This window comes from Lissotriton helveticus, chromosome 1_1 (genome assembly GCF_964261635.1).
Source record: "Lissotriton helveticus chromosome 1_1, aLisHel1.1, whole genome shotgun sequence".
NCBI lineage: Eukaryota > Metazoa > Chordata > Amphibia > Caudata > Salamandridae > Lissotriton > Lissotriton helveticus.
Window position 1 is genome coordinate 1067831783 of NC_136057.1, and position 12161 is coordinate 1067843943.

Below are 12161 nucleotides of genomic sequence, written 5' to 3' on the forward strand. Positions count from 1 at the left end.
TCGAGCTGGAGCTTGAAAGCTGCTGCGGCAGCCTGTATCACCGAGTTGTAGGCCCCGATGTCGTCCGGCGGCGAGGGCCTCGAGGGGTAAGTGTCGACCACCTCCTCGGGGCTGTCGGTGTCGACATCTATGTAATCTACCTCCTGTAGGTCAGAGGGTGTCGAGTCTGCGTCTGTCCTGCTTTCTTCCTCCCCATAGTTGTAACTATCGTAGGGATTCTCGTACTCCTCCTGGTCGTCGATCACCTCGACGTCCTGGTCTTGTTCCTCGACGACTTCGGCGATCTCTTCCTCCTCCTCGACTGCCTCCCCCACCGGTGGCTTGGTCTTGTGAGGGATCGTGAAGGCCTTCATCTTTGCATCGAAATCTTTCTTCCGCTGCATGATGTTCTCCATTTCGGCCTCGAGGCGTCTTCTCTTCTTCTCCATCTCTGCCGCGTGTTCCGCGTCGGATGGGTCGGCCGTTCTTTTCGGCGGATGGTTCGTCGCCGTACCTTTCGGCGTCGAAGTTTTCGACGTCGACGTCGGACCGGATCTTGGGTCTCTGGTCGTCGTTGTCAGTTTCGGGTCTTTCTCCCTCGGCGTCGATCGATCCTTTTCGGGGACGATTTTCGACGTTTTCTGCTGATCAGCAGCCCTCGGCGCCGGGGACTCCTTCTCGGAGGATCCGCTAGGCCTGGGAGTAGTCGCGGACGCCACCTTTTTTGGCGTCGGCGCTTTCGGGGTCCTGCCCTCGATTTTTCTAGACTCAGAGTCTCTCGGGTTCTTGGGGGCCGAAGAGTCTCCTACCTTATCAGAAGTCTTCGTGTAATCGGTCTCTAAGACCGTGTAGCTGTCGTCTTCGGCGGCAGCGTTGTCTTCTTCCTCGGAGGACATCCCCAGCTCGTAGAGGGACGGAGTCGGGGCCTTCCCCTGCAGGGTGGCGTGTGCTACCCTCTGCCTCTCTCTCACACGAAGGGTCTTCGGGGCGAAGGCGGAACAGGCGTTGCAGTCTCCGCTTTCGTGGTCCACCGGTAGGCAAAGGTTGCATACCGGGTGCTGGTCCTTCTGCGCGTACTTGTGGTGGCAGTTACGGCAGAACTTGAACGGCGTGTTGTCCATCATCGAGCATCCAGGGCCTCTCTGGTCGCGTGTTCGTCGACGGTTGTCGATGATCTCGATGAAAAACGCCTTCTCCTCGCCGGCTTTTCGTCGATGAAGTCCCCTGTAGTCTTCAGAGGACTTCTCCTCGTCTTTTCTTTCTTCTTTCTCCAAAAATGTCTGGAGCCCAAAGGGAACGATCCAGACCCGACCGCGGAAAAAAAGAATCTGAAGATGGCGCCCAAGAGTGGGAGCTTCCGCAGGAAGCATGCCGACGTCACCGGAAATACACCCAAAGGGGTGTGACGCCGACGCCCACCTGGGCTACAAAAAAAAAACAAAAAAAAAAACAAAGAAAAGACTACGAATCCGGACCCAACCACAAGACCGCGGAATAATGCACAGCATAGTGAATCCAGAAAGATTCACGCTGCAAAACAGGAGTGCGCGACCACCTTGCGCATGCCGGGAGGCCGGCTGGGAACACAGGCAGTTGGAGGGAAGTCAGGGCTGGGACAGAGCCCTGTGCCGACACACATCTGGTGGCTGGGCGCGGGGGTCAGCAATGTGCAAGACAACTTTCTGCCTGCAGCACACGTGGGTCGGAGAGCATTGGGACTGAGCCGCCGACATCTAGAAGGAACACGGGCCTCGGAGGAAGGTGTGGGCAGGGGGCCAGTTCCAAATTTGTCCACATAGGAGGTGTGGGGTAGTAAGGAACAGCTTTACCCTCCTGAGAACACAGTGGCCAGCTGGTCACATCCCGGCGGGGCGACAGGGCGTATTACTGGGAATAAGAGCAGTAAGGTACCTTCCAAGACACTATATACGCACCTGGTGCACGGGCTATTAACAGGCCCCGCAGATAAGCGGACTGTGAGGTGACTGACAGTAAGAAAGCCAGCTATGGGGAAAGCTGACAAACATGCCAAGCTATGTTTTGACAAACGCTCTACGAGGCAGCAAGACACTGAACCGGCACCTTCCACAAAAGTGCCAGTGTTAGATTTGGGGGTCTCTAGTTGGCACAGGTAGGTAATTGTGACAAATAGGGACCCTTGCCTCTAGTCAGGGTAAGGGGATACACTCCTAAAATAACCCCTGCTCACCCCCTTGGTAGCTTGGCACGAGCAGACTGGGTTATCTCAGAGGCAGTGTGTAAAGCATTTGTGACCACATACAGTAATCCAGTGACAACACTACAGACGGACACCACACTGTTGTATATTAAAAATAAGTATTCTTTTTATAGATTTAACACAAGATCATATACGACAAAAATACACAATACTATACTAAGATGGTAGTTTTAGCTTAGTTCAGTTCTTAAGATGCAACACTTTGCTTCTTGGAATCACTGATCAATACCCCCGCTGAGGGACACTCGGAGGTGGCTAAGTGGTTTGGAAAAGGAAATTCAATCATTAGAGGCACAATACTTTCAATCCCCATCGTCAGCATTGTTAGGGTGCATGCATAGCAACCCAACAGATTTCCAGGAGGAGGCTAGTAGGGAAACTAACTTCCTACACAAACACGCAACAGCGCAGCGCTACGGTGAAGGGGACCGTCCCAGAAAGACGCTGGCAAACCTCCTGAGCCACCCAGGGGTTCAAATTATATCACGGAGCTTGCCACCCCGGATGGTAACATGGCGATTACGCCTCCGGACGTTTTAGATACAATGAGGACATTTTTGCACAATTATACACCTCCCAGTCCGAACTGCCTGACACGGTCCTATAAGTATTTTGACTCTATAGAGCTCCTATGGCTCAGCAGGGTGCACCGTCCCATTCACAGTTGTGGATGTGCCGTGGGTCAGAAACAGCCTGCCGGAGGACAGAGCCCTGGGGGCAGACGGCCTTACGGCAACATTTTATAAAGAATACTCTGACCTACTAGCCCCCCCCCCCCCCCACCTTTAAGCAGGGTATCAAGAAGCCGCACTGGAGGGTGCCCAGCCCAAATCTATGTGTGAGGCTGATTAAGCAAGGTCTCAGAGAAGAGACTTGCTGGGAAGCAATCCGCTCGTTTAACTCACTGACAAGTCATTAATAAAGGATCAAGGCCATCATTATAACACTGCTAAGCCAGATAAAGATCCCTAGAAGTGGGATTCATATCAAAAGCTCTCACTGATCAATTTAGATGCCAAGATTTTTGCTAAACTACTGGCTAATAAGCTCCAGCCGCTGCTTCACATGAGTCAGGCCAGACAAATCTGGATTCGTGCCCGGTAGGTCCACCTCACATAGCCTTAGAACTATATTTGCACTACTACACTCTCTCGACCCTCACATCCCGGGAATTGCGGCACTCTTAAGACCCCACAAAGGCCTTTGACTTCTTGGAGTGGGGGTTCCTGTTCCCTCTGCTTCACAGGCTCGGCATAAGTCCCCTATTCATACAGCAAATCGGGCTTCTATACACTTTACCCAAAGCGAGTCTCAAGGCAAACTGCTTGATATCTGAACCAATAACAATCACCAGGGGGACCAGGCAGGGCTGCCCTCTGTCGACTTCGTTTGCAATAGCAACTGAGGCCTTGGCAGCCAGAATAAGGTAACACCATGCCCATCGGGGGATTGGGTTTACTAAAAGTGGGCTCACCGTATTCATGTAGGCGGATGATATCACGTTATATATGATGAATCAGAGTGATACCTTCGCACCAATGACTAAGGAGCTGGTACATTACGGAGGCTTGTCCTTGGTGGTGGTCAAGTGGAGTAAATCCGTCATCCTCCTGTTGACAGCAGGGACGCAGGCCTTCAACACTGAATACCCGACGGCCGACAAGGTACTTGGGTGTGTGGATCAGTGGTAACCTACAAGAAATCTGGACAGCAAACTATGGTAGGGTGGTGGACTGGATAGAAGATCGGATGAAGAGGTAGAAGACACTTACCCTTTCTCTGGTGGGCCACATTGAAAATGAACATTCTGCCTAAATTACTTTATTTATTCATCAATATTCCTGTCCCAATCACTGTACAATTTTTTTAACGCCTCAGGTCACGCATGATCGAGCTGGTGTGGGTGGGGAGACAGCCCAGGGAATCCTTGGAGATACTAACTTTGCCGCTGATACAGGGGAGATTGGGAGCTCCGGACTTCGCTCTGTCTACAGTGGCCAGAAATCATTTTGGCATTTTTGGGTTCACTCCATACTATTTCAGCCACACGTGGCAGTCGAGATAGACAGGGTGGCACCACTACCACCGCACTGCAGTCTATCAAACATATACATGTCCGCGCCATGAAGTTGACACCACAGAAAAAGGGCAAACACTGACACTTAACGCTCCCTCAGTGCCACTGGAGAATAAACCACTGTTTCCTCCACTCATGAATGGCAGGTCGCAGCTGCGGGCACTCGCACAACATTCACACAGGCCAGGACCTATTTCCAGGAGATACATTCTTAATGCTACAAAAGATGTGCAACACTACATCTCCATCAGAGCTAGACAAGCTGCTTTAGTATCAATTACGAGCTTCGTGTTAGGGCAGATTCAGCACATTTCCAGGCCCACCCCTGGCACTGTCGGTGCTTGAAAACATAACTGTGGAGTCCGGCCTCAAATTGGTATCACACATTTACACCATCACACAGACTTTACCATAGTCATGCCGACATCTCGGAGAGCATGGGAGGAGTACCTGGTGGAGCATATCACAGACTAACAGTGGGACTTCTGTTATAGACAGTAGGAGCAAATGTCTCGTAACTACCACCTAAGGCGTATCCACTTCAAATATATTCACTGCCTTACCCACAAGCCTACACGGCTCCATCTCATGGGGCTACGGCCAGGTCATGACTGTTGGAGGTGCGGGCCCACCAAACTACTTTCATACACCTAGCCTGGCAATGCAGGTCTGTAGTCAACTTTTGGCTGAAAATTTTGCATCACATAGGGAACATAACTGGGCACGCACCAACTAGAAAACCAGTGGTGGCGCTGCTAGGGATAGTTCAAGAGGTCCCATCGCAGTTGAAGCGGCTCATAGCAATGCTACAGCTGCTGGCAAAGAGACTAGTGGCCTTGCACTGGGGTGCTGCCTCCCCCAGACCACGAGAGAATGGGTCAAAGACGTCACATGCTGTAGGTACCAACTGTCTTGCTACTGGGAACTAATGCCTACACCCAAAGGACATCTGGGGTCCCTTTACCAATTGGCTGGGTTCTGCTGATGAAGATGACCCTTGGCACAAACATTGGAGCCTGGGCCTCGGTCCGCAATGTGTAGTAGCATGTTGTTAAGATTGCTGGTGGCGAAAGTGATAATGCTATGGCTTGTATGTTAAGATATTAGTGAGCGCACACCTATACTGCATTTTACCACATGATACGTGGATGCATTCAAATGTCATAATGAATCTGTTCGGTCTGCCCGGTTGGACGGTTCTCCTGATTGCTAACTATAATGTACTGCAAAGTTGTGTCATAGCTTACGGTCTTTCGTACGAAATGCCAATAAAGACAAACAAAAAACTCACCATGTGTTGAATTATCTTAGAACAAATTCATGGTTCAAAACTAAACAATGTACACTGGGACGGTATAAAACACAAAGTTCTAGAATAATGTAGCAGCCTTCAGCACAGGTGGCTTATCAAAATGAGTTCTAAGATATTTTAATTTTTTGGGTCTATGGAAAAGGAGCAGAGACAGTCTAGTTTTAACACATTTTTTTTTATTGAGACCCAAACAATTTGCCCCTGCAGCACATTTGTTCTATTGGAAAGGACAGTGTTGTATAACTAGGTATCATAGGCTGTTCTGCCTTGCTGAAAAAAGTAAATGTGGCGCGAGACTAACTGCAAACGGTACTACTGTTAACAAATTGACATGCTACCAACAGCCGAGAATCTAGATAAAGCATTTGAAAGAATAACAGTGGGCTAGTCAAATCAAAGTTCAGGTGAGCAAAATGTTTGGTACATTTCCACACACAGACAGCCCTTATCTACAAATTTTTAAAAATGTCAAATGTTTCTGATTAAACAAGTGTCAATTGTGCTTGGTTTTAACACTTGACGTGTTATGGTTTTAATAAAGTAAACTTCTACAGAAAAAAAGTATTTACAATGCTTTAATTGAGAGCAAGGACTTAACTGAACACTTACTTCATCAGTCGTAAGTGTTTTCTTTGGTGTCCTTCTCGGCAATTCTGAGAAATCACTGACTGATCGCAAAGAAGCTGCTTGCTGGAAATTTCCGGTTACTTTATTGCCCACTTGTCGAGACTCGTATTTCTCATAGTCCGAATGCACCTGCAGAACAGAGAAAAAGTAGTTAAAGAGCTGTAAATAATATGCAGTGTAAATAATCTTAGAGCACAATTTAGAAAACAATCAACGCTATTCGAGAAACTTAGTCTTCCAGAGAAGTTTCAGTATCAAAACACCAGCAGTGTCTGTCCAATTCTCACAAAAGCACCATCATTCACACTCCTCATTTCTAACCAACGAACACATAAAACATTTGAACAAAGTCCATTTAACAGAATTACCACTGTGTTCTAAAATAACCGTGTATCCAAATGCGATGGAAAAATACTCAAAAGAGACGGACAGTGCCCCTTTTTATCCTCACTAACGTGACTGTATCATGGCTACTGAAGGCGGCAATCAATCATATTGCGCCATATGAGGACGCGGTCATAAAAAGAGGTTGACTTTGTAGGTAGTCAGAACTTTCAGTTATTTCTACTCACTGTTGGGTAACACGGACAAAAGATAATCAGATTAGTTAACTAAGTCCTACAGCACACCAATGTGCAGTTCAATAAGCCTCTTACGAACTCAAAACCTCACAGCAACACAGTACAGAGAAGCCATCTTAATGTACCTTTTCAGCAACCATCTTGCAACAGAAAGCTTAACTATTCCCAGGGCAAACAAATGTAGAAAATACTCATAATATATTTGAGCTTCACAAGTTGGTGGTGGCAAGTTATTTAGTACCACTAAAATAGCCCAGCTGCATAAAAGTTTATAGAACGGATCTCAACTGGCGCAGAAAAAATATTACGCCAGGCAAACTCATTACGACAGGCCCTTTGTTGATTTCGTTACCTCAACCTGCACCAAGTTGTTTCTAAGCCTTCCAGTGACAAATAGAAGACATGGATATATATAAAATAAAAATATATATATAGTTACAACTGTCTGGTTGCTTGAAGACCTTAGTGTTTCAGTTATGGGAATACTCCCTGAAATGATTGCTTCATCAAAAGACTGTTCAGCTGCTTCGACCTGTCATTTTTTATGAACAAAAAGAAGAAAAAAACAGACATAAGTGCTACTAATCCCTCTTCACCAAATAATAAATTCTCAAATTAATTAAGCCGCGTGTCACCCTTTTTCTTGATGTTCTTCTCGATACTGGTGCAGTGTCCCTAGCAATTGTCGGCAGAAGTCCAATTTTGGTAGAGCTGCTCGTCCAACTAGCCTCAGTCACTGCTTCCCCAGAAAAGGTCTATTTAAGCATCGAACATATAAGCATGAGTAACCGCTTAGTGAAAAAATAAACAGACACCATCTAGTTCAAATCTAGCATGCATTCCTGGTCAAGTCTTTAAAAACACTGGGCCCTTAATTAAAGCAGTGCATTAATTAGGTTATACAACAACAGGAGCCAGTATTTGTGACATTACAGAAACCACTAAAGCCACATTGTGTTAAAGTATGCAAAGGCAGTTTAAAGCCATATCAAAAGGCAGGGTTAAGTCCATCACCCCATATGAAAACCTTAACCAACTAGCGCCAAATTTCAATTGCAAGAATAGAAAAGCTGTGAGAAAATAAAGGTAACATGCGATAGATTACACTATTAGCTCTGTCCAATTCATCATCTTCTGAGGAAAATGCCTTAATAGGAGGCCTGTTAATCCGTTTGAGATTCTGCTCTGGTATTTCAGTCATGTCTTCAGAGGTCTAAATACAAAATTATACTTCATTTTAACTGTGCTATATCAGTCTTCTAGCCTACATTTTAATTTGCAGTACTGCACAAACATTAGTTGAATACCTTTCTTTCATACACAATTCCTTACCAGGACAGTCTGCATACAATGCTCAAAAAAATTTCATTGGCATGTACACAGGAAAAAAAAATCCAACTTTTTTGTATTTAAAGTGCCCTTTTGTAGTGGCAGCTTTTACAGTATAATATGAGATTAGCACCGAGCAGTAGAAATGTAACAAAAGTCTTACCTAGTACTTTCCCCCCCAACTTCTTTAAATAAGGAGCAAGCATTTTCCATGGATATCAGGGGGAGAAGGGTTTTACTTTATGTAGGCTGTACGTTTCCCCAGATCGAACAAGCATTGGCGTAGCCAAATAGGTCTCACCTTTGGGACCTTATAACTTTAGCCATGCAGCAGATTATCCCCCTTTAGCATGTCCAAACAACATTTTCGAATAATAGCACACTTTATTTAAAATCGATATGAAATGAGCCAAGATGCATTGGAGATGGAGTAGTTTCTTACCTGTAACTCCAGTTCTGTAGTAGGGGTACCTGTTATAGTCATAATCTAGTGAATAGTCCCACCCATGTGCGTGGACCCTAGAGCAATCAAAAATAATCTATTAAACTGTCTCCTTTGCAGTCCTGCATAGACACTTAAGAGAAAATTAAGACAAATAATGCAGCTTAACATATACAAGGCTACAAAGGCCACCACTTCATCTAGACCATGAAAAGGATAGCCTACCATGTCCGGTTTAACACTATTTACCAAGTTTTCCTCACAGGGAAAACTCCCCTTCACCAAAATCCTTGAAATGATAGAGAGGAAGGGTTGGACAGACAAGCCCCCATAGGCTGCCATTGTGTGTCTTGAAAACGGATACTGTGCCTTTAAGGAACTCTCCAGAGACCCTCGGTATCCCAGGATGCACAGCCAAAGTCCTTTTACTTTCAGTTCTTTTTGAAGGTGTATAAAGCAAGGCCTGTAGCATACAGTACAGTACCATTTTATCCACGGGGGGGGCGCTTATGACTATAACAGATACCCCTACTACAGAACTGGAGTTGCAGGTAAGAAACTACTCCGTCTGTAGTAGGGGATCTGTGTATAAACAACAGGAAAACCTAGGGGTCTATGTGGGAAAATATCATGGAAATTCCTGTTTACACCGACGTCTAGCACAGTACATCTGGTAGAAGTTAAGACTAAAAAATTCTGACAGAACACGAAAAACCTCAAGTGTGGGCCCACCAGTGATTTTAGATCAATGGAACCTTATGTAGGATTCCCATCAAAGACTTGTAATGATCAATGTTATCATTTGGTCATCCTTAGGGTCGTGTGTCTCTGGATCATTGAGACAAAGATCGTACCCTGTGATGGATAAGGGTCGTGACCCGCAATCACTGTTGGACCATGTGATATTGATCAGATGGGATCTAGTGCAGTGCAAGAAAACAAGAAAGTGGTGAATTAAAATAGGATAGAGAAAAATTTTTATGGGGAAGGTCTCTTCCTGTTAAAAATAAGAACAGCGCAATAACATAGAAGTTTAACCAAATATCTGCAAGGGGGCCAACATGTTTCAGTCTAATGGGAAAAAGGGGACCCAGGCTTTCTTCCGGGCCTCTGTTCTCAAAAATAATGCTACTGCATAGGTGTGAGTAATGTGGCAAAGAAAAAACTGTCAATAAACAAACGTGAACAACGCTATATAACAGCAAAGGATATAAATTTCTGACGTCTGTTAATTCTCTTCCTAGACACCTGGTGTGTTAGTTACATCTACAACAGAAAAAGCACAAGCAAAAGCCTTGGAGGCCTTGGAGACGGATCTTCTCTCTGTCCCTCAGGGTCCTCTTGGAGAAGGATCCGCAAATCTCAGTCCTCAGGGACATGAGAGGATGGTAGACCAAGGATACACACTCTGTGAGCGTCCGATTTAGCCTTCTACCTGGAACACTCAGGGCATTGTCTAACAAGGCAGGCATATTCGACGAGAGTGGCCAAAACTGGCCAAAAACCTCAGGAAAAAGGAAGAATAAGCAGTCAGACATCGAGTGAAACACTCCAAACACTTGAAAAGTGCCAAAAAATTGAAAAAACTCCCAAAAAGGGAGAGCTCAATACTCCAGGGTCATGCTAGCAGGAGCCGGAAAAAAGAACTGAAAGTAAAAGGACTTTGGCTGTGCATCTTGGGATGCCGAGGGTCTCTGGAGAGTTCCTTAAAAGCACAGTATCCCTTTTTAAGACACATAATGGCAGCCTACGGGGGCTTGTCTGTCCAACCCTTCCTCTCTATCCTTTCAAGGATTTTGCTGAAGGGGAGTTTTCCCTGCGAGGAAAACTTGGTAAATAGTGTTAAACCGGACATGGTAGGCTATCCTTTTCACGGTCTAGATGAAGTGGTGGCCATTGTAGCCTTGTAGATGTTAGGCTGCATTATATGTCTTAATTTTCTCTTAAGTGTCTATGCAGGACTGCAAAAAAGACAGCTTAAGAGATTATTTTTTAATTGCGCCGGGGTCCACGCACATGGGCGGGACTATTCACTAGATTAGGACTATACACAGAGATCCCCTACTACAGTATGGGCGATTCTAATCACTAGTAAACAGTAATCATCAGCTTAGCGGCTTGAACTCTGGAAGGAGGGCTGACAGGGGCACTATTAAGAAAGACACTACAGGTGTTCCACGCAGCTCTTTCACTGCCGTGAGACACCACAGATTGGGAAGGGACAGCAGTAAACACACGCTGACGGGCGAGGAGGTTTATCAAGGCACTAACAGCATGAGTTGTAACCTGAGGTCCTTGCCAGGGACCGCCCATACGGAAGCCACGAACAGCGCATTCCTGATGCAGAGCCCTATTTCCAGACTCTTTAGGAGCTCTTTTGTGCACTGCGCTAATGGTTTCACTGTAGGGAGCTAATGATGGGTTTGTAAAAATAAATAAAAATAAGCTGAGGGGCCTAAACTTTTCCTGATGGGAGCCCACCGCGGTCCCGGCCTAATGCCAAGTTTGCTGAAGATCAAAGCGGTTTGATTTTGATATCACCTATCATCTTATTTTCCTATACTTCCAGTCGCCTTCTATCATTCCTGCAGGTCCATGTCATGCCCGCTTCCCACATTTGTTCTGTGTTTACCTTTCTATTCCTCCCTTTTCTGCTGGTCTCTCTTTTGCCCTGGGTCAAAGTGACAATGAAAAACATGAGCCTCATGCCTTCAACGAAGAGTGTTGCTGCCCGCCATCTGAGCCCACCAGCCCTACACAAATTTAGCACTGGACTAAACCCAAACAACCTTCTGGCATGGTTTTGGGCAGCTTTGCCCACACTTGATTGGCTTTATCTGCTTAGAACTGGCTGGTCTCTCTGCTGGATGTCTGCTAGAATATGTTTTTGTGACGTCCTGTGTTATGTTTTATTACAAACCAATCTTCATTTGTTGGAGGGTGTCCTAAGTGAATCGCCATATGCTTTCATATTCAGCGTGGGTGGGTATTTTCACAGAACTGGCTGTTCTAAAATAAATGCTGCTGTGGTTTTTAAGTCTACCTGTCGTTTTGTCATGCCATTACGGCCTGCTGAAGATTCACCCTTGTTCTTTAATCTCAAGGATTCTGTGTGTTAATTACTAAAAAAGAGAATACACAATTTCCAAAGTAAAAGTGCACCGTGCCATCCCTGTGGTGCGTGCCAGCGTGTGGCCGGCACCTCTGGATATTAATGGGCTGCCGGGAAGTCAGTGGAAATGATAATGGTGAAATTCACCCATTGGCGACGTAAGCGGAAAGCAAACAAACAAGGCGCTCCTCCGCCGGTGACCCCTCTCGTTAGACACACAGGTAAATGGGGAATACAAGGCTGGGAGGTACCCTTTATTAGACAGTGTGCTAAGTAACATGGCATCGCTGGTGTCTGGGGAATCACAGCACTTCAGCCTGGCAACCGTGGATTAATTTGCTCTTGTTGCACTTGGAAAGGCTCGTACATTTGCAATGTTGGACTTGTCAATATCATCTGGACATGACCCAGCATGCATTGCGGTGGTAAGGAATGCAGCTCGCTCCCACAAGCGGAACGTTGT

At 46.0% G+C, this 12161-nt stretch overlaps 1 protein-coding gene across 9 annotated transcripts in view; it reads right to left on the reverse strand.

The window, feature by feature from the left end:
• The window catches only part of TMPO (thymopoietin), a 134510-nt gene that overhangs the window by 24120 nt on the left and 98229 nt on the right, over positions 1-12161 (reverse strand). For 4 of the 9 annotated variants that reach the window (XM_078677976.1, XM_078677974.1, XM_078677975.1 and 1 more), the window contains exons 5-8: positions 7921-8028; positions 7451-7570; positions 7255-7347; positions 6217-6363 (exon numbers count right to left, since the gene is read on the reverse strand). In XM_078677976.1, coding sequence (XP_078534102.1) covers positions 6217-6363; positions 7255-7347; positions 7451-7570; positions 7921-8028 — 468 coding nt within the window. The remainder of the gene's footprint in view (positions 1-6216; positions 6364-7254; positions 7348-7450; positions 7571-7920; positions 8029-12161) is intronic. The other 5 variants (XM_078677981.1, XM_078677980.1, XM_078677979.1 and 2 more) reach the window with 2 other exon arrangements.